Raw genomic sequence first — 27660 nt, forward strand, 5'->3', positions numbered from 1 at the left:
AAAATTACCATGTGGAAGACACAATGATGAGTGCATCCACAGTATAAGTATAATGACAACACGCATACCAATACTTACTGTATTAGCAAGCGAAGTTTTCAGTTTTAAAGCCAGAAGTATGACTTTTGTTGGATGGCACCCTTGTTTCGTTAAGACATAACGTGTATTACACGATCACGACCTGGTGTAACCGGACAAAAAAAACAGTCCGATAATTCCTTACCATTTTTGAAATACTAGTAAAGATAGGTATAGGTAAACCTAATCAGCGGTGTAAAACATTTAAAAAGACGATTTTCTTTGCGTATTATTTTTAGACAGACCCTTTTATTTACACATAAATTCTACAATCTGTTATAAAATGATTTGATTTATTAAACAATGTACACGTTTTAACTGAGCGAAGCAGTATGTTTTTACCGTAAACTTCCTAATACAGACCAATGACGCCATAAAACAAAACAAAGGAACAAGGAATTATGAAATAATGAAACAAAATATACTACAAAAAGTATTTTCTTATATAACAGTGACTTCATTGGTAAATTAGCACGAAAATTTACTCATTTCAGGAAACCTATTAAAAAGCCAACAAAGACAGGAGTGTGAAATCAATGTGAAACGGTAACAAACAAAATGTAAGTGTAGAATACTAGTATAACGTGCGAACCAAGTCATTCTGCTGTGAACCAAATAGTGCAAACATGAACCAGACGTTTGCTTCCACAAACAGGTCTACATATTCCCATTGCTAACTTTAGATTATTTTTATTATTGTCACATTGCACACTAAATATGATGCAGAATGAAGTGTTACAGGCGGCAAATTAGTAGTGCTGGGAACGCTGTAACCTTACATATGCGTCCCATGCTCAGAAGAAAAAATTACGTAGTTCTTTGCTGTGAGGCTGCAATGTGTGTGTACTATGATCACAGCTAACCTCTATAAAAATGCAATGTATCACAAAAAAGGGATCAATATAATTTCCATAACGACGATAAACACTGCAATGGCAAGATGGCGTATGCACAATGAAAGACTGAATAACATAATTTCTCTGAGTATACAAACACAATTTCTGATAGCTATACACTTCAGTCCGTCTTCAACCACTGCCGCGTCCTGTTTTACACGTATCTTTGTAAAACACTTCTACAAGATATTTAATTTGGAAAAATCCAGAAACACTTATTTTCCATAATTTAACAAAAATAGCCACTTAGTGACATACAATCGTCACCCTTGCATGAAATTCTTTCTTCTTGCATTTAGATTTTTAACAGAAAAAGTAAGATACTACGAGACAAATAAAGCGGTAATGTCTATACCCTACGTTCTGAGAATGTTCGCTCAGGGAGTAAACTACTTTCTGATGCAAACTTTTAAAAGAAACTAACCAAGTTATGTCTAAAAACAGTTTCCCCAAAATTGGTGTATTTAGTATATTTCACAATAAATGAAAAGACAACTGAGAATTAGACAATAACGTATAGTTCAATGCGATGAAGGTATAGTTAACATCGTCAAATATAACTATAACTAAAATTATATATAATGCTTGGTAGGGTCTGTAAAATAAATTTAAAAAGTAATTAAATATTTTATGACAAATTTCTGCATTCATATTCAGGGTAATATATAGCTTTCCGAGTATTTGGCTTCCGTGAATATTGAGACACGGGCGTCTATCGCATCATTATTATATGTATGAGAAAAAGATTATCATAACAAAACATCATGAAAGCTTCGCGGCAATGGTTATTACGAAATTCTGCTTTAAATTTTAAATTATTGGACACTGAGAAGTGAATATAAAAAATAAACTAGAATAAAAATGGTGAGTGACCTAAAGCAATGCTGCCCGCTTTTTCCAAGCTTGTTTCCAAATGTTTGAGAGACAAACTGTCGAATGGAAACGGAAGAAAATGGCGAGAGGAACAGAGATATGGGTGAGTATAGACCAAGACAGGTATCCGTAAAAATGAAGCTGGATTGGATTGTGTTCTGCCCTCTGCGTCTCGAACGTCGTCATTCCCCACATGGCGATATTGCTCACAAGCAGGAAGGTCACCATCTCTCGGCCGGGTTTCTCTCTTTCCTGCACCGATTTTGTGGCGTACATTCTCATACCGCTGACCATGAAGATTGTTTGAATCGTCGACTGTAGCATCAGCAGCAAATCGGCGAAGACGAAGAAGATTCCACCGTCCATCTCAGTGTCGTTGGTGGCGGCGATTATGCTAAAGATGGCAAAGACGTAGACACCGCTGAGAGATATCAGAATGAGGTTGTCTTCCAAGTTGCCGCCGCGCATGACGTAAGACAACGTCCGCATCCGGTGAAATGCCACCACGGTGGCAACTGTCCCTAAGGTGTACGTGGTGATCTCACACAAGTTCACGAAAATCACGGCAGTGTAGGTCATGCCGTCTTTCCGGATGAGCACGAAGAACGCTATAATTGAGATCACGGCGAAAACGAACAGGAAGATTCCCATAAAGAGGCCTCGGTGAGAGTTAGAACAGTCCACGCTCATGCGGTGTTTGTAAAGTCCGATTTCCCCGTCGACGGCAGGAGGAAGATGACGAGAGTGGTCACGACCCACATTACGCCACATGACGTAGAGAATACCTGGCCAAAAAATATATACATAAAAAAATCACAACATTCACACATGTGCAAAAGAAACGTCCGATTCTTAAGCATTTATTTCTACGAAAAAAAGTAATGTTAATTGTGCTAATCTGGGCGTCTGTACCATGACCATCATCCGACTGGAACAATTAACTGGTTCGGACATTTCTGGTTCAGCTGCTTGGGCGAAACCAAGCAGAATTTCTTTCAAGAAAACTTACAGCAAAAGTGACTTTCGCGAGTGTTCAAGAATCACGTCATATGACAAAGATAGGATCGATCATCAGACGAATAACTTGGATTTGACTTGCCTTAGTCCACAACGATTCCAATTCTCCCTATTCTTATCAACCATTACCTGTTCGATCGTTTTTATTGATTGATTCATTGTTGCAGTCCCGTGGGTGGAGGAAACCCAAGTTTTCGTGACAAGAGTATGTAGAACATCACAGCATTGTGTAGTCATTTGGGTCTTCAGATCGACGACTGTTACTTAATGAATGCAACAGGCAAGAAAAATCACCGACTTAAAACCTGTGGGTTGGGGCAGAAAGTTATATGATGTGAAACACGAATCAAATACCTGATTAAATAAATAAATTTATTAATTAAACAGGCATGAAAAAAAAAACCCACCGAAGAGTGTATCGCAATTAAAACTTGTAGTTTTGGGCAGAAAACTTTTAAACTGTAATGAATAAAAACGTATCTAAAATAGGGATTTGACAACTCTTAGTAGTCTCCAAAACATGATCAGATTCATCAAGGAACCTGGTACCGGGTGATTTCTTTAAAACAGGTGATATTTTCAGACGTTTTACCTGCGCATATTAGGCTGTACTCGATAGTACAGGGGTAAAGATAGGGACCGGCCTGTTCTACCACCCGACCCATGACGTCATTAAAGTGACACGAGATTTCCGGCAGGTGGTAAGAGTCTCCGTTCGTCGCGACGTGATGACTAAGGTTCTGGTCTGTACCTTGGAAACAAACATAATTTATTTTATGTATTTGTCTATCTTTTTAATAATTAGTTTATTTATTTCATTGTTGGTGTCGTTAGCAGAGTCCAAAAATTCAGAAAATGTCTAATTCCAGTCACTGTTTGAACACAACATAATCATGATTTGGTTTAACCACTGCCACGAAGGAGACATGCTAACATTTTCTTGCGGGTATATCGGATCGGACTGTCCAACATGATGACAGCGCAACGTTCAACATATAAATATACTTACTTGCAGTGTCATAGGTTACGGATCTATGGTGTATAGAGTGTGCAGATTTGTTGACGTCATAAGTTTTTGGGTACTGGACGGCATGTGCGGTGACGTCATGTTTGTTGGCGTCGCCGTGGATGTTATGAAGGCTCTCGTGCTGGTGAATCTCGTGCAGGGTCTCCACGATTATGTTCCGGAACCAAACACACATGTTTGTGCCGATCATGTGCATCAGACCGAATCGAGCCACCGTCTGGAACTTGTTGATGCACATCTGAAGAGGAAACCGCGTTGTGAAAACAAAACATTTTACATAAATACTTTTAAGTCAAATATTTCGATCATAAAACTGGAAATAGATAGATTCCTTTCTCTCAAAACTAAAGTTAGAAATGATTACCGTCAAATCATCTACATGGTTTTCTCTCACCAAGGCATATCTAAAACCAGTCTGTAATGACAAAACTAAAGTTATAAATGTTTGCCGTCAACGCATTCGAAATGGCTTTCACTATCTAAGCATTTCATCTTCGAAGTCCAGGGGTTGTCTTTAAAAAAAAACTTTACGGACTAGGGGCAAGAGCAGTTGTAAGTTATCTTCATGACCTGAATCATCGAACCTGGAAGGGGCTGCTAAATCAGTTTATAAGCAAACAATAACCTTAATGACGAAGTGAAATTCCCACCTTGGCGTTGAGGAAGATGAAGTAGAGCTGGACAAAGGTGAACATGAGATGGGTAATGGGTTTGAGAGCCTGCAGAGGTCCGCTACACAACGACGGACCGGACAACACCTGGAAGTATTCGCCGAACTGAAGACCGCTGTGAATCATGCTGCCGATACCGAATCCTGTGGGCGAAAACAGACTGAACTCACTGATTGATCTGACTTATTGATTGACAAGTTAATTATCTGGCTGACTGAAAGGCTGACTGAATAAATGATTTATTCCGCGAATAAGCGGTTAGTTGATTGTTTGGCATGCTGGTAAATTCACTGGTTGAATGATTACATGATTCATTGATTGATTGATTGATTGACTGACATGTGTCAGCAGGGAGAATGATGGGTGTGACACTACTGAAATCAAATCACAGGCAGGGAGACCGATGTGTGTGACACTACTGAAATCAAATCACAGGCAGGACGACCGATGGGTGTGACACCACTGAAATCAAATAACAGGCAGGGAGACTGATGTGTGTGACACTACTGAAATCAAATGACAGGCACGGAGACTGATAGGTGTGACACTACTGAAATCAAATAATAGGCACGGAGATTGATGGGTGTGACACTACTGAAATCAAATCACAGGCTGGGAGACCGATGGGCGTGAAACTACTAAAACCAAATCACAGGTAGGGTGACTGACTGACCACTCGTGAAACGGAGAAACAACCAGATTGAAACCGGACTAGGCTTGACACAAGTAAGCTGATTGATTTGTGGTTTTGTGAATACCTGTGCACCTAGAACTAGTAGCCAAGCGTCGCGCTGTTGTGCACTGTGCTGCCCATTCCAAATCCAGGAGAGGGGCACAAAAAAACCGTCAACTTCTCTCACTGATTGCTGGAGGCTAATTATAACAGGAAAGGATGGGGTTTTAAAGGGAACGATTGATTTATTTATTTACTTGATTGGTGTTTTACGCCGTAGTCAAGAATATTTCACTTATACGATGGCGGCCAGCGTTATAGTAGCAGGAAACCGGGCAGAGCCCGGGGGAAACCCACATCCATCTGCAGGCTGGCAGACCTTCCCATGTGCAGCCGAAGAGGAAAACAGCATGAGTTGGATTTACAAATTTACAAAGGGAACAAGTGGTACTTTGGTGTACTTTTATTGTGTTAAATTTCGTTCAGAAAATAATGTATGGAGTTCAAAGAAACACAATGTCGTGTAGAATGATGAGGCACGTGGAGAGTTGCAGCTGGTGATGCTGCTGCTGATGATGACGATGTTGGTGATGGTCCTGATGCTGTTGGTGATGGCCCTGATGATGTTGGTGATGGCCCTGATGATGTTGGTGATGGTTCTGATGCTGTTGGTGATGGCGCTGATAATCTTGGTGATGGTTCTGATGATGTTTGTGATGGCGCTGATAATCTTGGTGATGGTCCTGATGATGTTGATGATGGCCCTGATGATGTTGGTGATGGCGCTGATGATGTTGGTGATGGCCCTGATGATGTTGGTGATGGCCCTGATGATGTTGGTGATGGTTCTGATGATGTTGGTGATGGCGCTGATGATGTTGGTGATGGTTCTGATGCTGTTGGTGATGGCCCTGATGATGTTGGTGATGGCCCTGATGATGTTGGTGATGGCCCTTATGATGTTGGTGATGGCCCTGATGATGTTGGTGATGGTTCTGATGCTGTTGGTGATGGCGCTGATGATGTTGGTGATGGCCCTGATGATGTTGGTGATGGTTCTGATGATGTTGGTGATGGCCCTGATGCTGTTGGTGATGGCCCTGATGATGTTGGTGATGGTTCTCATGCTGTTGGTGATGGCGCTGATGATGTTGGTGATGGCCCTGATGATGTTGGTGATGGCCCTGATGATGTTGGTGATGGCCCTAATGATGTTGGTGATGGTTCTGATGATGTTGGTGATGGCGCTGATGATGTTTGTGATGGCGCTGATAATCTTGGTGATGGTCCTGATGATGTTGGTGATGGCCCTGATGATGGCCCTGATGATGTTGGTGAAGGCCCTGATGATGTTGGTGATGGTTCTAATGATGTTGGTGATGGTTCTGATGATGTTGGTGATGGCGCTGATGATGTTGGTGATGCCCCTCATAATCTTGGTGATGGTCCTGATGATGTTGCTAGTTATGACGATAATTATGATGCCGATGATCTTGCTGCTGATAATGGTAACGCTGTTGTTGTTGATACTAATGTTGGTGATGTTGTTAGTACGAAATTGGTCATATTTCAACCGAACAAAGACAAGGTTGTTTAGCAGCAATGACTAGCAGTAATGACTCCAAAGACCTTAGAATACATGTGATGGTCTGACATTATCAGTCTGATAATATTTTATATAAACTCACATACTCTTTTGATTTACGTGAGTAATAATTGTTTACCAAATGTTTTTGTTTCATACCCGTCCATTTTTCACGTTTACTCAGTTACTCACCAACTGCACCGAGACGCAGATAAAAACTTCCGGTCTGTTTATTTTTGCGGATGTCCACAGAGATTCTGCGTCGGCGATGCCTGGCCGGTGACGGTAACGCTGCTGCGGACGCCTGTGAAGCCGAGGTCAGCAGCCATCCAGGAATCCAGGAAGAGTTTGACGGCTGTTTGCTTCTCAGCAGATACAGATAGACATAACCCATGAACGCTATGCTGACCACATACAGGAACACGTAATAGCCCTAGATTATGTATACGAAGGATAAATGCACAATTAAAATCAACCCATTTTTTAAATTTCGTTTTAACTATCAACATTACTGAAATCCACAGTTAATATGCACCAAAAAATCAGCAGTATTTCAGTGTTATTGTTTTGAACAACATCTGATTTGGGAAACAAAGTAAAGCCATCACAAAAAATGTCTGTACTGTTTTGGCATTCATAACAGCTGTTAGTACAACAAATTCCGAGTATTTAACATACATTTTCACTTTATTTACTTTCTTTCTCTATCAGCTTATCGTCATTTTTATTTGTTCCCCATGATTTATATACTTACCTGTTTTGTTTTATTTTTTAATCATTCACTTTTCTTTATCTTTTGAAAGAATTAAAAAAATAGCTTTGGAAAAAGTGGCAATCTCACCTCTATATAGTACGTGTTCTCCGGGCCTTCAAAAACCTCCGCGATTGGAAGCACGCCGCCAAGAACCACGATGATCATACCATATATACCACTCAGGACAATAAACAACCCATTCCTGGGGAAGACAATTTTGACATTTTTTTGTTTAACAATATATCTCGAAAGTCGACATAAAACCGTGTTACACATCAAAACATTATCAGCACTACAGAATGCCATTGGTAAACTAAAAGAAAACTAGTCAGGTTTGAAATTGTGGGAGGAGGCCTTTTTCATCTTTATATCTTTTTGTAGATCATATCATCTGTGGCTTTTTACGTAAGAGGGTTTTCCAGCAACCTGCGGATGGTCGTGGGTTTTATCCGGGATCTGCCCGATTTCCTCCAACTATAATTCTGACCGCTGTCGTATATGCCAAATATCCTTGAGTACGGCGTAAAACACCAATCAAATAATTAGATAAATAAATAAATTTATGCCGTACTTTTTTTTAATGTCCTCCAAATAGATCGTCGTTGACAATGATGCATACTTGGGCTCTATGTAGGTTACCATTATGTCCTATCACATTCCTCCCCGCTATATATAGACATAGCTTTTTAAGCCGTATTTGTAAGTTCCAACAGACCACATAGCGTTAAAAATGTTCTGGTCTGGTGGCATTCTTCAGAAATCAGGCCAGAAGGGAAGGAGGACTGCAGGGTGAGTATAGTATCGCAGGGAGGGGGAAGTGGAAGGTTTGGCAGGGGTTACAGAAATAAGTACTCATATTCAACGGTATAGTGATGTATATGCATCTGGAGATATGAACATCTGAGCAGGAGGAGATATGAGCGCCTGAGTGGGAGGAGATATGAGCATCTGAGCGGGAGGAGATATGAGCATCTGAGCGGGAGGAGATATGAGCATCTGAGGGGGAGGAGATATGAGCATCTGAGTGGGAGGAGATATGAGCATCTGAGCGGGAGGAGATATGAACATCTGAGCGGGAGGAGGTATGAGCAACTGAGTGGGAGAAGATATGAGCATCTGAGTGGGAGGTATGAGCATCTGAGTGGGAGGAGGTATGAGCATCTGAGTGGGAGGAGATATGAACATCTGAGCGGGAGGAGATATGGGCATCTGAGCGGGAGGAGATATGAGCATCTGAGTGGGAGGAGATATGAACATCTGAGCGGGAGGAGGTATGAGCAACTGAGTGGGAGGAGGTATGAGCATATGAGTGGGAGGTATGAGCATCTGAGCGGGGGGAGATATGAGCATCTGAGTGGGAGGAGATATGAGCATCTGAGTGGGAGGAGATATGAACATCTGAGTGGGAGGAGATATGAGCATCTGAGTGGGAGGAGATATGAGCATCTGAGCGGGAGGAGATATGAGCATCTGAGTGGGAGGTATGAGCATCTGAGTGGGAGGAGATATGAGCATCTGAGCGGGAGGAGATATGAGCATCTGAGCGGGAGGAGATATGAGCATCTGAGTGGGAGGAGATATGAACATCTGAGTGGGAGGAGATATGAACATCTGAGTGGGAGGAGATATGAGCATCTGAGTGGGAGGAGATATGAGCATCTGAGTGGGAGGTATGAGCATCTGAGTGGGAGGAGATATGAGCATCTGAGCAGGAGGAGATATGAGCATCTGAGCGGGAGGAGATATGAGCATCTGAGTGGGAGGAGATATGAGCATCTGAGTGGGAGGAGATATGAGCATCTGAGTGGGAGGAGATATGAGCATCTGAGTGGGAGGAGATATGAGCATCTGAGTGGGAGGAGATATGAGCATCTGAGCGGGAGGAGATATGAGCATCTGAGTGGGAGGAGATATGAGCATCTGAGTGGGAGGAGATATGAGCATCTGAGCGGGAGGAGATATGAGCATCTGAGCGGGAGGAGATATGAGCATCTGAGTGGGAGGAGATATGAGCATCTGAGTGGGAGGAGATATGAGCATCTGAGTGGGAGGTATGAGCATCTGAGTGGGAGGAGATATGAGCATCTGAGGGGGAGGAGATATGGGCATCTGAGCGGGAGGAGGTATGAGCAGCTGAGGGGGAGGAGATATGAGCATCTGAGCGGGAGGAGATATGAGCATCTGAGCAGGAGGAGATATGAGCGTCTGAGCGGGAGGAGATATGAGCATCTGAGCGGGAGGAGATATGAGCATCTGAGTGGGAGGAGATATGGGCATCTGAGCGGGAGGAGATATGAGCATCTGAGTGGGAGGTATGAGCATCTGAGTGGGAGGAGAAATGGGCATCTGAGCGGGAGGAGATATGGGCATCTGAGTGGGCGGAGATATGAGCATATGAGCGGGAGGAGATATAATCATGTGAGAAGGAGGAGGACGAGGGGGTCTATTATTAAAACATCAGAATGTGTTGGTTGTGGAAGGGAGGGGGGTATTTAAATCATCGAGGAGGAGGAGGGAACACTGGTTGAAAAATTGTCACACTTAGCCGATCCTGCCTCTGTCAATTCATCTAGGTTAGGGTTTATTCTGTTTCTAAAAATGTTTAAATAGTACCAACTTATTTGCCCCCTAGCACCATGCTTTAAGCCGTATTAGGTCAAAAATATGTTGAGTGATCTTAATTTAAATTTAGTAGACGTATTATTGGTCTAGAATTACTCAAAATGCTGTGTCGTTAAAAATTAAGACGGATTCATGGAAGAAGAAGCAATTAGCAAGGATGACGACAAGCAATGTCTAAGGCGATTGCCTATCGTCTATCATTATGACTAGGGTCACTGCGCAAACATTCGGGCCGAGAGAGGACTGTATAATCGCGAAGGAGGTGGTGACAGTAATAGCATCAGGGTGGGGCAGTATAAGCATCAGGGTGGGGCAGTATAAGCATCACGGTGAGGCAGCAGAAGAATCACAGATGGGGCATGCGGTCATAACGATAGTCCTCTAAAAGCATCCGGATTGTTCGTTTAAGCATCAGGCTGTCAGCATCCCCATGGGCTATACATATATATATATATATATATATATATATATATATATATATATATATAGATATATATATATATATATATATATATATATATATATATATATATATATATATATATATATAAACCGTAAAAGCAAAGGCTGGGGCAGCCTGAGCGTCAGGACGAGACCATAAAGCACAGAATAGTATAAGAGCCTACAGCATTGCTAGTGAAACCAGAGCAGCCAGGACAGTGTAATAGTTGGAAAATGGTCATACGAAACCTTTGAAATCCGACCTCTTGTAAATTTATATCGGTTAGAAAATTACTTCAACTGATTCAGGCTTGAGTACCATGGCTTAAGTAGAGATAGGCAAAAACACATACAGAGATGATGCTAGTAATTTATTAGACGACACTGGTCTAGAATTACTCGACATGATGTGTTGCCACATTTAACAAAAATAACATAAAAACAATGCAAATTTAAGAATCGATGACGTTCAACCCTTATACTGCATATACAGCCTATCAATATTATTAAAGACGTACAGCAAAGACAGTAAACTCAGAGCAGCGACGACAGTGTGATAGCTGGCAAATGGTCGCCGCACCCGGTGAAATACGACCTCCTGTCAATTTACTTCCATAGTTAGGGTATTATTCTAGCTGTTCATGTAAATGCTTAAAACAGACCTAAATGAGGAATTGCAATCATAAAACAGGTTGCCAGAAGTCTTGAATACTCTTTTCATAGTCATCATTAATGTCTCAGTGACCAGCTCTCATCTGGTTTCTTTACTGTCAAATTAGGTCAAAACGGATAGGGGCCTAGGAGTAATTGGTGTCGCTCAGCAAGTGTATGGAGGGGGAAGATAACTGGAGAGTGGAAGGGGACTCAGTAGACATTGCTGACATTCCACAAGGTTAGGGAGGGGGAAGTTAACTGGACAGGGATGAGGTGTAGCAGACATTGTTGGCGTTCCACAAGTGCAGGGAAGGTAGCTAGATGAAGAGGGGAAGGGGACTCAGTAGATATTGCTGGCGTTCCACAAGTGCAGGGAGGGGGTAGCTAGACGAAGAGGGGAAGGAAACACAGTAGACATTGCTGGCGTTACACAAGTGTAAGGAGGGGGTAGCTAGTCGAAGAGGGGAAGGAGACACAGTAGACACTGCTGGCGTTCCAAAAGGGTAAGGAGGGGGTAGCTAGACGAAGAAGGGAAGGGGACACAGTATGCACTGCTGGCGTTCCACGAGTTTTAGGCTAAATGGAAAAGGGAAGGAGATGTAGCAGGCATTGTTGGCGTTCCAGAAGTGCAGGGAGGGGGTAGCTAGACGAAGCGGGGAATGGGACTCAATAGATATTGCTGGCCTTCCACAAGTGTAAGGAGCGGGTAGTTTACTGGAAAAGGGAAGAGGACGTAATGGACATCGCTGGCGATAAGGAGATGAAAGATGACTGAAGAGGGTAAGGAGACGTAGAAGACAACGGTTGCGTTCCACGAGTTTAGAACGGGACCAGATACCTGAAAAGGGACAGGGGACATAGCCGACAACGGGAGCGTTCCTCAAATTTAGGGCGGGGATAGATAACTGAAGAGGGGAGGGTAACGTACGTGTATTAGATAATAGTGGCGTTCTACACCTCTAGGGAGAGGGTAGACAATTGAAGAGCTAACGCTGGCTAACAGAAAAGGGGAAGGGGGTGTAGGAAACAATTGCTGGCATTCCAGAAGTGTAGGGAGAGGGGACCTGATTGAAAAAGAGAAGGGGACGTAATTGACCACGTTGGCGATACGGAGATGATAGATAACTGAAGAGGGGAATAGTAGATAACGATAGCGTTCAACAAGTTTAGAGTGGGGATAGACAACTGAAGAGGGAAAGGGGCATAGTAGACAATGATGGCGTTCCACAAGTTTAGAGCTGAGATAGATAACTGAAGAGGGGAAGGGGGTATAGTAGACAACGGTAGCGTTCCACAAGTTTAGAGCGGGGATAGATAACTGAAGAGGGAAAGGGGTATAGTAGACAATTCTACAACTCTAGGGAGGGGGTAGACAATTGAAGAGGGGAATGGGGCGTGATGCTCGTTGCTGGCTTTCTATAAGTCCATCTAATCCCGAAATACCTTGTTACGTTTGCAAGGACGAGTGCAACTTTCACTAAGCTTTGTAGGTCAAATGTTCTTCGGATCTGATTGACCATTTGCCAACCACCACAGTTTGATCTCCATGCTGATGTATTTTGTATTGCATGAACTGCTGGTCTACTAGTTCTCAGGTTCTGGTCCATATGCACTGTCTCCATGGAAATATGATGACATATCATTTAGAGAAATACTAGACCAGTAGCGCATAATAGTTCGCACGTGTCATCACTATATTGTCTTTACCTAGTTCTGCTTCAACCATGGTTCTAGAATCTATGCATCTAAACGGACATTCGTATACCTGCCGTCAACCACGGTGGGCGTTCCCGGTCAATAATCACAAGGCCAATTCCCAACACGTCGTTTAACACAAACTAACAAAGAATTAAGAAAGTATATAAAGCACGAAAATAGGACGGAATCATGTAAAAAGAAGCACTCAGCAGTTTCCACTGATGTTGGAAAGACATAAGGTATGTTTTAGGCGTATAAGTGAAATCACTATTTAAACCGTGTACCATGGTAGTATATAAGTAATCTATTATGATATGTATCTCAGTTGCGCTTTGATTGCACCAGACCATATATCCAATGCGGCGGTCTAATTCAACACAATGAATATACAGTCCCTAGCCTAGGGTTAAGCGCAATTAGACACATTCATGAAGCAGAGTGCCAGAGATTATCCACGATCTTACAATTGAACATTAATCTTCATTTAACTTTAGAAACTTTGAGTGAGGGAGTTTGATGGAATAACCTTGACACACTAGTTTTTGCAGTAATTATTCAAGCAGGGTCTAACAAATGCTAGAAGGCGAGATAGGTACACGCCATATGCACGACCCTTTGGTATATTGCTGTCCCAGTAAGGATAATTTACAATGTCAGAATTGAAACTATTCCTCTTGTCGTAAAGTCTGCAAGAAAAGAAACTGTTTTGATATTTGTACAAAAATAGGACCAGAAAAGATGTACGATCTGGAGAGTTTGTGGTTTTCTTTTAAATCCAGAGAAGGTGGGTAAATATCTTTAACAACTTTTCCTACATATGGGTTGTTTAAAGCTGGCCTATTAATAAGAACAACGCATTTTCTCTGAAAGTACCTTTCGCACAGTAGAACCGTTCAGAACTTGTTTGGCAGTCACATGAGATTTAGTACTGATACGGTGAATTCCAACCATTTTCTTTATCATCTCAAGCCAGATGTCAACGGCTTAAGGTTTTAGGGTCTTCTGTTTAGACCTTTTTTGGCGATGTTTTCAAGCGCCGACAGTTTTCTTATCAGCTCTCACATTTATGCTTCTCGGCTGTTTATACTTCGAACCCCTCACAAGCAGACTTCGTAGATCATCGTTATTTACAATATTAGGGTTACCAGTTACGACATGTCCGAAAGTCCGACGATTCACATTCTTAACTGCATCCGCCAGAATTATCAGCAGATATCTCAAAATCAGTATTCAAACCGTGTACCATGCTAGTATATAAGTTGTCAATAATAATAGACGACGCGTAAGGGTATTATTTAAGTGTTTACATGAAGCGTTAAAACAGATATCTAATTGAGCCAAACTGACAAGAGGCCAGGTTTCACCGGTTACATGTGACCTCTTGTCAAATATCACATTATTTCGTGTCTGTTCTGGTTTTAATCTCTCTGCTCTAATCCTTTGTATTCGCATGCACCAGCAGCCTAGTAATATAAAAAGTCACAAGCAGACATGTGGTCGTTTCTGGTGGTTCTTCCTAGCTTCCTAGGCTCATTCACACATGCAAACATGCAGTTACTTCTGGAGACTCTGTCTGGTTTCCCACACTCATGCACACATGGAGACACGTGGTGGCTTCTGGTGGCTCTGTCTGGTTTCCCACTCTCATGCACACATACAAACATGCGGTGGCTTCTGGTGGCTCTGTCTGGTTTCCCAAACTCATGCACACATGGCGACACGCGGTGGCTTCTGATGGCTCTGTCTGGTTTCCCAAACTCATGCACACATGGAGACATGCGGTGGCTTCTGGTGGCTCTGTCTGGTTTCCCAAACTCATGCACAAATGGAGACACGCAGTGGCTTCTGGTGGCTCTGTCTGGTTTCCCAAACTCATGCACACATGGCGACACGCGGTGGCTTCCAGTGGCTCTGTCTGGGTTCTTAGACACACTCTTATACAGACATGCAATGGTTTCTGGTAGCTGTGTGTGGTTTCCCACGCTCATACACTTGATTTCAGTCTCAAATTCTAAATGTTCATACGAACAGCGCACAGAAACAAACACGATACAAATACAATACAACAAACACGTGGAATACATTTCTTCAAACATGGGTTTGTTTAACCACATCGCATTCTCGTCGCTGTTCTGGTTTACTCTCTCTGAGTTTTTCGTTATTCTGCCGCCTTATTTTCTAAATTTTCTGAATGATCATCGTGGCTTCAATCAGTCAATGATGTCCCTGTGATCATCTTGGCTTCAATCAGTCATTTATGTCCCAGTGATCATCGTGGTTTCAGTCAGTCATTGATGTCCCTGTGATCATCGTGGTTTCAATCACACTAATGTCCAAGTGTCATTGTGGTTTCAGTCAATCATTGATGTTCCAGTGATCATCGTGGTTTCAATCACACTAATGTCACAGTGATCATCGTGGTTTCAATCAGTCACAAATGTCCCAGTGATCATCGTGATTTCAATCAGTCAATGATGTCTCAGTGATCATCGTGGTTTCAATCAGTCAATGATGTCCCTGTGATCATCGTGGTTTCAATCAGTCAATGATGTCCCTGTGATCATCGTGGTTTCAATCAGTCACAAATGTCCCAGTGATCATCGTGATTTCAATCAGTCAATGATGTCCCAGTGATCATCGTGGTTTCAATCAGTCAATGATGTCCCAGTGATCATCGTGGTTTCAATCAGTCAATGATGTCCCAGTGATCATCGTGGTTTCAATCAGTCACTGATGTCCCAGTGATCATCTTGGCTTCAATCAGTCACTAATGTCCCAGTGATCATTGTGGTTTCAGTCAGTCATTGATGTCCCAGTGATCATCGTGGTTTCAATCAGTCAATGATGTCCCAGTGATCATCGTGGTTTCAATCAGTCAATGATGTCCCTGTGATCATCGTGGTTTCAATCAGTCAATGATGTCCCAGTGATCATCGTGGTTTCAATCAGTCACTGATGTCCCAGTGATCATCGTAGTTTCAATCAGTCAATGATGTCCCTGTGATCATCGTGGTTTCAATCAGTCATTGATGTCCCTGTGATCATCGTGGTTTCAATCAGTCAATGATGTCCCAGTGATCATCATGATTTCAATCAGTCAATGATGTCCCAGTGATCATCGTGGTTTCAATCAGTCACAAATGTCCCAGTGATCATTGTGGTTTCAGTCAGTCAATGATGTCCCAGTGATCATCGTGGTTTCAATCATTCAATGATGTCCCAGTGATCATCGTGATTTCAATCAGTCACTGACGTCCCAGTGATCATCTTGGCTTCAATCAGTCACTAATGTCCCAGTGATCATTGTGGTTTCAGTCAGTCATTGATGTCCCAGTGATCATTGTGGTTTCAATCAGTCACTAATGTCCCAGTGATCATCGTGGTTTCAATCAGTCACAAATGTTCCTGTGATCATCTTGGCTTCAATCAGTCATCTATGTCCCAGTGATCATTGTGGTTTCAATCAGTCAATGATGTCCCTGTGATCATCGTGGTTTCAATCAGTCAATGATGTCCCTGTGATCATCGTGGTTTCAATCAGTCACAAATGTCCCAGTGATCATCGTGATTTCAATCAGTCAATGATGTCCCAGTGATCATCGTGGTTTCAATCAGTCAATGATGTCCCTGTGATCATCGTGGTTTCAATCAGTCATTGATGTCCCTGTGATCATCGTGGTTTCAATCAGTCATTGATGTCCCTGTGATCATCTTGGCTTCAATCAATCACAAATGTCCCAGTGATCATTGTGGTTTCAGTCAGTCATTGATGTCCCAGTGATCATTGTGGTTTCAGTCAGTCATTGATGTCCCAGTGATCATTGTGGTTTCAGTCAGTCACTAATGTCCCAGTGATCATCGTGGTTTCAATCAGTCACAAATGTTCCTGTGATCATCTTGGCTTCAATCAGTCATTTATGTCCCAGTGATCATTGTGGTTTCAGTCAGTCATTGATGTCCCAGTGATCATTGTGGTTTCAATCAGTCACTAATGTCCCAGTGATCATCGTGGTTTCAATCAGTCACAAATGTTCCTGTGATCATCTTGGCTTCAATCAGTCATTTATGTCCCAGTGATCATTGTGGTTTCAGTCAGTCATTGATGTCCCTGTGATCATCGTGGTTTCAATCAGTCAATGATGTCCCTGTGATCATCGTGGTTTCAATCAATGACATGTCCTAGTGATCATCGTGGTTTCAACCAGAATCTGTGATGTCCGAGAGACGTACTCACCTTAGTGGGGCATCTATTGTACAGGCCAGACGTTTTCCGGTTTGCTGGATTCTGAAGTCATCCTCTGCCGAGAAAACACTGTCAGAGTCTTTGCTGATCATGCGAACTAAAGACACAAAGAAACAGAGAAAATGACATGATTTCCTTTTACGTCTTTTTACGTAGTCCTTTTACGTAGTTAGAGTAAAAAACTGACTGGGGTAAACTGACAAAGATGCCGTATTCCACCGGTTATGTGTCACCATTTTCCAACTATGATAGTGTTATCGCCGCTCTGGTTTTACTCTCTATGCTGTAAGTCTTTTATTATAATGGAATGTATATACTGAAATCTGCTGCCGATCCTCCTTGGTTAAGTGCTAGGGAAAACCAAACATACGCCTGTCTCACGAATTGGAAAATTTCCATAGTTGGGAAGTGTCCAAATAGGCTGTCAGTCGTATAAACAGTATCCAAGTTCAAATTTCCAAAGACCAGTTTTATTAATTAATTAGTATCACCATCTGATAAAAAAATTCCTTACCGCTGGTTGTGATGTATCTGGTTAGAAAACTGTCCGAAAGGAAATTATTATAGTTGAGAAATAAATATGGCTGGTTGTGATGTGTCTAGTTAGAAAACCGTCGCGAGGAGAAAATGTTATGGTGGAGAAATAAATACGGCTGGCTGTGATGTGTCTGGTTAGAAAACTGTCGCCAGAGGAAAATATTATACTGGAGAAATAAATACGGCTGAGGGAAGAATTGTTTTTGGTAGGTAACATATAGTGTATCGAAAATATTGATAGAGAATATTTCTGGTTTAAGAACTACGGCTGCTTGTGGCGTGCCTCATGGGGAAACTGTGGCCTAGGGAAAACGTTAGTGTGGAAAATGTCTGGTAGGGAGAATTACGGCTGCATGTGACGTGCCTCATGGGGAAACTGTTGCCTACGGAAAACGTTGGTGTGGAAAATGTCTGGTAGGGAGAATTACGGCTGCTAGTGACGTGCCTCATGGGGAAACTGTTGCCTACGGAAAACGTTAGCGTGGAAAATGTCTGGTAGGGAGAATTACGGCTGCTAGTGACGTGCCTCATGGGGAAACTGTGGCTTAGGGAAAACGTTAGTGTGGAAAATGTCTGGTAGGGAGAATTACAGCTGCATGTGACGTGCCTCATGGGGAAACTGTGGCCTACGGAAAACGTTGGTGTGGAAAATGTCTGGTAGGGAGAATTACGGCTGCTAGTGACGTGCCTCATGGGGAAACTGTGGCCTACGGAAAACGTTGGTGTGGAAAATGTCTGGTAGGGAGAATTACGGCTGCTAGTGACGTGCCTCATGGGGAAACTGTGGCTTAGGGAAAACGTTAGTGTGGAAAATGTCTAGTAGGGAGAATTACGGCTGCTAGTGACGTGCCTCATGGGGAAACTGTTGCCTACGGAAAACGTTAGTGTGGAAAATGTCTAGTAGGGAAAATTACATCTGCTAGTAACGTGCCTCATGGGGAAACTGTGGCCTACGGAAAACGTTGGTGTGGAAAATGTCTAGTAGGGAGAATTACGGCTGCTAGTGACGTGCCTCATGGGGAAACTGTGGCTTAGGGAAAACGTTCGTGTGGAAAATGTCTAGTAGGGAAAATTACATCTGCTAGTGACGTGCCTCATGGGGAAACTGTGGCCTACGGAAAACGTTGGTGTGGAAAATGTCTGGTAGGGAGAATTACGGCTGCTAGTGACGTGCCTCATGGGGAAACTGTGGCTTAGGGAAAACGTTAGTGTGGAAAATGTCTAGTAGGGAGAATTACGGCTGCTAGTGACGTGCCTCATGGGGAAACTGTTGCCTACGGAAAACGTTAGTGTGGAAAATGTCTAGTAGGGAAAATTACATCTGCTAGTAACGTGCCTCATGGGGAAACTGTGGCCTACGGAAAACGTTGGTGTGGAAAATGTCTGGTAGGGAGAATTACAGCTGCATGTGACGTGCCTCATGGGGAAACTGTGGCCTAGGGAAAACGTTCGTGTGGAAAATGCCTGGTAGGGAACACGGCTACAAGGGAAAGTTATTTATTTGAATGATTGATTTTTTACGTCTTACTCAAGAATATTCCACTTATACGACAGCGACTAGCATTATGGTGGAGGAACTCGAGCAGTTGATGGCAGGCCTTTCCGCGTAAGACGGAAAAGGAGCTGGAATTAAGCTCACAGCTACCACATTTGATGAAAGGCTCATGGTCATTGTTCTGCGCTAGCACGCTAACCATTAGGCCATGGAGGTACCCATTGGGGAGAGTGCCTAGCGACAAATAGGGAGGGGGGTGAAATCGTAAACACTGTTGGCTTTTAACCGGCTTGACACGAGCTACTTATATATCAGGTAGATCTATATTCAGCTTTAGTAACACACAATCACATCTCACGCGCGGTCTTGGCCTCTTCTTCGTCTGCTGACCCAGGTCTGAGTTTTGTTCATCCCGTTCATGATGTTCATTGACGCTGTGTACTACAGCCTCAGTGTTCAGTCAAACGGAAAGTTCGTTTGCACCGTGCCAGAAAAATCACCAGTCATGAATTTACACTCAACCGTCGACCCGTGACGTTCGTTTCATTGGCACTGACACTTCAAGGGTGGAAAATCCTGATTACTTATTATTACTATTGAAATCTGAGATTTATTGATTCGAGATTTATTGATTCTTCAGCAGGCAGAGATAATTGTACATTTATAAGCTCGCTTGACCGGAAAATTCACTCTGGTCTAAGTTTTTCACGTGATGGACTTTATCCCGGGCACGCGTTTGGATACTGACCAGTGCATGTTACTTTATCAGGAAAACATCTCGCCGAGCAATATAGCAAACTAGTTTATCATAACCAAATCTAGCCGTGTAATATCCGATATTCGACTAATCTTCAGTTCTGACTAACACATGTTACTTTATCAGGAAAACATCTCACCGAACAATATAGCACACCAGTTTACCATAACAATATCTAGCCGTGCAATATTCGACATTCGACTAATCCTTAGTTCTGACTAACGCATGTTACTTTATCGGGAAAACATCTCGCCGAACAATATAGCACACCAGTTTATCATAACCATATCTAGCCCAGCAATATTCGACATTCGACTGATCCTAAGTTCAGACATGGTACTTTTGTCAGGAAAACGTCTAGGAAAACACCTAGCCGAACAATATAGCAAACTAGTTTCTCATAACAACATCTAGCCGTGTTATATCCGACATTCGACGAATCCTCAGTTCTGACTAACGCATGATACTTTTGTCACGAAAACATCTTATCCTTACTTTGACCAACATATGGACACCTGCTACCTGTGTAATATCCGATATAACAATAATTCTCAGTTTTGACTAACACATGGAAATCTATTACCCGTGTAATATCCGATATTACACTAATTCTCAGTTTTGACTAACACATGGACACCTACTACCCGTGTAATATCCGATATTACACTAATTCTCAGTTATGACTTACATATGAACACCTACTACCCGTGTAATATCCGATATTACACTAATTCTCAGTTTTGACTAACACATAGACACCTACTACCCGTGTAATATCCGATATTACACTAATTCTCAGTTCTGACTAACACATGGACATCTATTACCCGTGTAATATCCGATATTACACTAATTCTCAGTTATGACTAACACATGGACATCTATTACCCGTGTAATACGCAATATTACACTAATTCTGAGTTCTAACACGTGGACACCTGTTACCCGTGTAATATCTGATATTACACTAATTCTCAGTTCTGACTAACACATGGACATCTATTACCCGTGTAATACCCAATATTACACTAATTCTCAGTTCTGACTAACACATGGACACCTGTTACCCGTGTAATATCTGATATTACACTAATTCTCAGTTCTGACTAACACATGGACATCTATTACCCGTGTTATATCCGATATTACACTAGTTCTCAGTTCTGACAAACACATGGACACCTACTACCCGTGTAATATCCGATATTACACTAACTCTCAGTTCTGACTAACGCATGAGGATTCATCAAAACAGCACTTAGCCATGTACTTATCAGACACCCTTCTTATGTATTCTTTGTATTTAACGATTGAAAACGTTGACCGGTCCGTATTTTCCAATGAAAGTACTGGTCTGTCTATTTTTGTTAACAAAAGTGTAGGTCCATCTGCATTTTCTAATGAAAGTGTCGGCCCGTCCGTACTTGCCAACGAAGTTGTCAGTCTAGCCGTATTTGTCAACGGAAGTGTAGGTACGTCAGTATTTGCCAATGAAAGTGCCACTCAGTCCGTATCTGTCAGGGAAAGTGTCGATCCGCCAGTATTTGTCTAGGAAGGTGTCGGTCCGTCATTGTTTGTAAAGGGAAGTGTCGGTCCGTCCGTATTCACGGACACAAGCGTCAGTCTGTCTGCATTGGTCAACGGAAGTGTACGTACGTCAGTATTTGCCAATGAAAGTGTCACTCAGTTCGTATCTGTCAGGGAAAGTGTCGATCCGTCAGTATTTGTCTAGGAAGGTGTCGGTCCGTCCTTATTTGTGAAGGGAAGTGTCGGTCCGTCCGTATCTGTCAGAGAAAGTGTCGGTCCGTCAGTATTTGTCAAGGAAGATGTCGGCCCGTCCTTATTTGTGAAGGGAAGTGTCGGTCCGTCCGTATTCACGGACACAAGTGTCGGTCCGTCCATATTTGTCAAGGAAAGAGTAGGTCCGTCCGTATTTACGGTCACAAGTGTCGGTCTGTCCGTATTTGTCAACGGAAGTGTACGTACGTCAGTATTTGCCAATGAAAGTGTCACTCAGTTCGTATCTGTCAGGGAAAGTGTCGATCCGTCAGTATTTGTCTAGGAAGGTGTCGGTCCGTCCTTATTTGTGAAGGGAAGTGTCGGTCCGTCCGTATCTGTCAGAGAAAGTGTCGGTCCGTCAGTATTTGTCAAGGAAGATGTCGGTCCGTCCTTATTTGTGAAGGGAAGTGTCGGTCCGTCCGTATTCACGGACACAAGTGTCGGTCCGTCCATATTTGTCAAGGAAAGAGTAGGTCCGTCCGTATTTACGGTCACAAGTGTCGGTCTGTCCGTATTTGTCAACGGGCAAAGCGTCCATAGCCGTAGCCGTTGGCCTGTCAGTTTTATAAGGAAATAGTAGGTTTTCCAGAATTTCACAAAGTGAAGATGGATCCGTGCATAACTTGCCAGCGAAAGTGTCGCCTGTATTTGGCAATGAAAGTGAAATTGTATATGATGAGATATGTGACCGTGAAATTTAAAATCACCAGTCCTGGAGTCTCGCTGGCTCAGTCTTCTCAGGCGTCCCGCTCAAGATAGCTGACAGGTATACTTAAGTAATAATGCCCCTCAATAACAATATGAGTTGTTTCCTGGACACCCTATATATCGAACATTGTATCGAAATCTATTTACCCCGAGATAAATAAATGAGTAAACATTAAAGAAATAAACTTGTCCTGAAGACACTGGGCCTAGATTACGAATCACCTGTTCAGTCCATGATGCTGATTCACCTGAGGAAATTCCTGCCGCAGGTCGAGTCTTGGGTTTCGTGGAACCCTATACACACCCATGTACAAGAGAAGCCAGCCACCTTTAATCCGATCTGGCTTAGGCACAACTCTATTCCCATTTAAGTTCAACTATCAATGACCGTCATCGAATTAACAAGAAACCTCTTCAGAATTGAGAGTTATTCGGCGTGTACATCCCGACTATGGTGTTGTTGACTGTAATTCTAGAGGTCAATGGTATGACCTTACCGTAGTGTCGATGAGGTATCACGTTAAACGTTAACACACGCGAACTGAATTCATGTATATATGAAGTTAAACGACGATTTCATTGGTGTGCGCAAAACTGCTCTAGCACATTCCGGAGGCCTCTTTATTTTCCAAAGTCATCATATATCCGATGTTAGACAACATGTTAAAATAAGTTGTTTCGATACACTGATCATGATACCTCAACTTATTGACTTAGGTTAAAAGTTGGCGAACGGCTCGTGGAGTTTTCACCGATTGTTAGCTGATCTTAAGCTCATTGTTTTACATTTGGCCGGCGCGGAACGCAAGAAACTTTGTTTCTGAGGTATTGCTGATAACTGGATAACCCACCATATGTTATAAGTCATACTTTATGTTTAAGAAATAAGGCCTTGTGCTGCAAGTTTGAATGCAGCTATCCAAAGATGTCTTTTTCACAAGCAAATTAAAGTCATGTTTTTCAAATACTCTGTGGTTAAATCTAATTAATTTCGCTGTAGGCCTTTTCTCGACATTTTATTAACAAAGTAAATATATTTTATTTACCTCCTCTTGGTTTGAGTATACTGACTGGTAGGTTGCTCTGCCCGGTTTCCACCCACCATAATGCTGGCCGACGTCGTATAAGTGAAATATTCTTGAGTACGGCGTAAAACAACAATCAAATAAATAAATAAATAAATATCATTACAGAATTTCGTGTGGTAATTGACAGGTAAGATGCCAAGATGTGGATTTGAGCAGCTAGAGATAAGCTTATTCGGGCCGACACCACAACGTCGAAGGGCGGGATCTCTGACAAGATGGGAGCAGCTATGATTATGACGTATCCAAATATTTCTCAACCAAATAGTCAATGTACTCGGAGACACCAGTGTCAACTTTTACAGAGCAATGAACTCACCGTAACTGTCTCTGCGTGGACTTCCCGAGGTGACGTCAGCGTTGTTGTTGGAATCCTCCAAAACGCTGACACTACTGTCTGCATAGCTCTCCGTACTTTCGTGGCTATCCTCTCCCTCAAGCTTGAAAGTGGCTTTCTTCAGGGCCCCTTTCAGTGGAGGTCGCTCTTCCGGGGCGAAATTTACAGCGGAAGCAGGACGCAGGTTGTCTGACTTCCGGTCTGCTTCTGGAGCGATTTGTTCCGTGCTGCTGGATGTTGGATCGAGGGCTGCGACGTTGTTCAAATCAGAGAAACAAACCTCTATGCCACCAAGGTTTTGTTTCTTTTGGTTTGGGGGATCGTCTTTTTTCTTCTCGACAGCGTGATGTGCCTCCGGTGCCTTGCGTTGTGTTGCGGATTTAGCCTTGTTGACGTCTGAGTGAGACGGCGCGGAGTGCTTTGCTGGGTCAACTATGAGATAGTTCGTGACAACTGGGTGACCGTCTTCGAAATCCTCGCGAATCACAAGTTCTGTTTCAGAGAAGTCGTCCGATTCCCCATTGTCCTGAATTATAAGGCGGGGATAAAAGGCTTATCATACTGAGCAGGGGAAAATAACACTATTGAGAGTACACACATTATTCTTCAAAAAGATAATATTTTCAGTCATTCTCAGTTCTGTGAAGGAAGCGATACCTTAGTTACCCTGTCATATTGCTTTCTACACTGAAGAAAAAAAGGAACCAACAAAAAGTATCTGAACAACTAAAATTCATGTTAAAATACATAAAAATGGTTCTATACCTCGTCATTGTCTGAAGCATACTCTGTTCTTTCTTTCGGCAAATCAACCTGTGAAGAAGCCATATCAGTCTAGTCTGCTATGTTCTGGCTGGAAAACTATGAAAGGGAAAAAAAAACAACAAAGACTTTTACATACTTTGGATTGAAACGACAGCTCGGTTTAAATACTCCCGTCTGAAAAACTCGTCTTAAATTCTAGTATGGAATTTGCATAAAACTATTTTTTTTTTTGGTATTTTGTTTAAACATTAGAGTTCATTAATAAACGGTAAAGAGGTTACACAGTACAGCTCTGTGAGACATGTGTGATGTTGCTTACATACATTGTTTATACAGCATGGTTATGTAAAAACAGATTTTTCTACAATTGTTTATAGGAGTGTAATTTACTACTCTCTGATGGCATTCTTCAAAATATAAAACCAACTGTAAACCATGAACCACAGAGGACTAATGTTACCAATGTCCCAATTTTCCACTCCAGTCGTAATTAGGGATCGGACGGCGTAGCCGTCACTCTTAAAGCGTGTTAAATTAAACCGTCAATGCACCTCCAATGAAAATTCTCCAAACTGTACTTTCATTTTTGGTTACTTTTATTACGTTGATTTATTTATTTATTTGATTGGTGTTTTACGTCGTACTCAAGAATATTTCATTTATATGACAGCGGCAAGCATTATGGTGGTGGAAAACCCACGACCATTCGCAGGTTTTTGCCAGACCTTAACATGCTTGCTTGGTGTTTTACACCGTACTCATGAATATTTCAGTTATACGACAGCGGCCAGCATTATGTTGGGAGGAAACACGGCAGAGCCCGGGGGAGACCAACGACCATCCGCAGGTTGCTGGCAGAACTTCTTACGTAGGGCTGGAGAGGAAGCCAGCATGATCTGGACTTGAACTCACAGCGACCACATTTGTGAGAGACTCCTGGGTCATTACGGTGCGCTAGCGCGCTAACCAACTGAGCCACGGAGGCCCCCTAGGCAGAAGTATGAGGTAAACAATAAAATATAGATATACATGTATTATTACGCTGCGCTAGCGCGCTAACCGACTGAGCCACACTTTTATTACGTTTACCTATTTTTTTGGCAACAAAACTAACCGTGACCTTGATGACTGTGGATAAAATGAAAATAAAATGGAATCGGATGTATCATAGTTTAGCTTGGCGTGGTCACGAGGCGTGGTCAAGAGGTGTGATCAAGAAACAAGGCAATTTGAAATGACGATGATGCAGATATATACATTCCCCGACTGGACCACTAATCATAATGTTACCGAACCGGAAGATTATCGCGTTACTTTCACATTGTACTCTTCAATACAGGGTAAGTATGTCAAGTTCAGACACACGTATCAAAACGACGTCAGCAGTGAGTGTTGTGGAGACACGGGCAACTGTACATCTACATCTTAATTGCTTCCTTCATTATTATTATCGACGTGACTATGAGCCGATACTATGAAACAGTACATAACTTGAGACAGTACATAACCTGAGACAGTATATGACTTGAGACAGTACATAACTTGAGACAGTATACAACTTGACACCGTACACAACTTGAGACAGTATATAACTTGAGACAGTACATAATTTGATTCTTCTTACGTCCGCTGATCAGGCTCTTAAAATCTGGTTTGGGTGGGCAGGGGACAGGAGGTGTGTGGGGGTGGGGGGTGGGGGGGAATAATTGTTTTCTGATACATGGTCACTGATCGCATTCTGCAATGTTTCAAACAATCGGGTTGCACGTAGAAGCAAAACAGTCAAACGTGTTCCATTTTCACAACAAACTGCTAGATACATTGGTATCAGGTCGTAAGCAGACAGTCATGGCAATATCGCGGTTGGAATCACGAGTAAGTGATACGCCAAACTGTGTATTCAGCATGTCTTGCAAAGAAGCCTATCGCGATGGAGTAAAACCGCTCTATAACAAGGCATCTCCAGTCATGACTTACTTTTTAACTCATTCCGTTCAAGTGATGTTTCTGAAGAATCCATGATCATGTGGAATGGAAAAAAATTCCAGGAAGAACAACTCTCACCGTTATAAAATCGGCCTAATATGAAATGTAAGACCTTTCATTAATACGCCATGGAGTTTGTCTTACGTTGTTAATAGTTCTTTCCATTTTCATCCATTCCCAAACATTTATTTTATTTTGATTGGTATTTTGCACCGTTGTCAAGATTTTATATTCAAAAGATGGTAACGACACATGGCCAAAGCATGCACATCCCCTTGTCTGGTACCTGTGTAACCGCCTTACGTAAAGCTGCAGCCAAGTGAGATAGAGTTTGATGAGAATGCTTCACTTTCACAACCAAAGTCCTGAGGTTCTTACCTTTACAGTGAAAGAATGAAGGCATCAAAGAAAAAATAAACGTATATATGGCTAAAATGAACTGTAGATGTGATGTGGGTCACCTTTTTTATTATCTCTACGCAGAAAGTTACTCTGTTACAATAGTTTAATGTATAAAACAGTACTTACTTGAGGAAGTCGAATCAAGAATGTATATTCCCAAGGTGACAACACACCGAGTGGCACTCCTGTAGCCTCCCCGTTTTATACGCCTTCACGCGAATTTCGCCTCTGAATGACCTCCGCATTTGTTGAAATTTAACAAGTGGTGCAAAAAAAGGGGTTTCAGAAGACCTGCAAATGACTGGGGGAGAATATGGTTAGGTCTGTCAATACCAGGTGGCGAACAATGACATCTACTTGCAGCTAACCGAATACTCTTCAAACCCGATACACCCGATCTTTTGATATCCCGGAGAATTTAATACTATCCCCGACCTTTAACCCGCAATTGTTGTTGTTGTTGAAAAGACGGATGGAGGTCACGTGGTTCTTTTGAGGCGCATCCTTCTGTGGCCATGAAGCCGTCATTAAAGCGAGACGGTCTGACAATGATATTGAGCGTCGCTAAATTGGCCAT

General features: G+C 42.4%; 1 protein-coding gene across 1 annotated transcript; it reads right to left on the minus strand.

Annotated features, from left to right (window-relative positions):
• Nucleotides 1–316: 316 nt before the first annotated feature.
• LOC135463497 (proton channel OtopLc-like) lies at nucleotides 317–27660 on the minus strand. The gene is made up of 9 exons (XM_064740755.1): nucleotides 27526–27660; nucleotides 23913–24456; nucleotides 17224–17329; nucleotides 7662–7776; nucleotides 7013–7253; nucleotides 4542–4705; nucleotides 3874–4129; nucleotides 3457–3615; nucleotides 317–2632 (listed from the first exon to the last, which is right to left on the minus strand). The coding sequence occupies exons 1-9, from the start codon at nucleotides 27658–27660 to the stop codon at nucleotides 1848–1850; spliced, it is 2505 nt and encodes an 834-aa protein (XP_064596825.1). The 3' UTR covers nucleotides 317–1847.

The sequence above is a fragment of the Liolophura sinensis genome, chromosome 3 (genome assembly GCF_032854445.1).
Source record: "Liolophura sinensis isolate JHLJ2023 chromosome 3, CUHK_Ljap_v2, whole genome shotgun sequence".
In the NCBI taxonomy this organism is placed as follows: domain Eukaryota; kingdom Metazoa; phylum Mollusca; class Polyplacophora; order Chitonida; family Chitonidae; genus Liolophura; species Liolophura sinensis.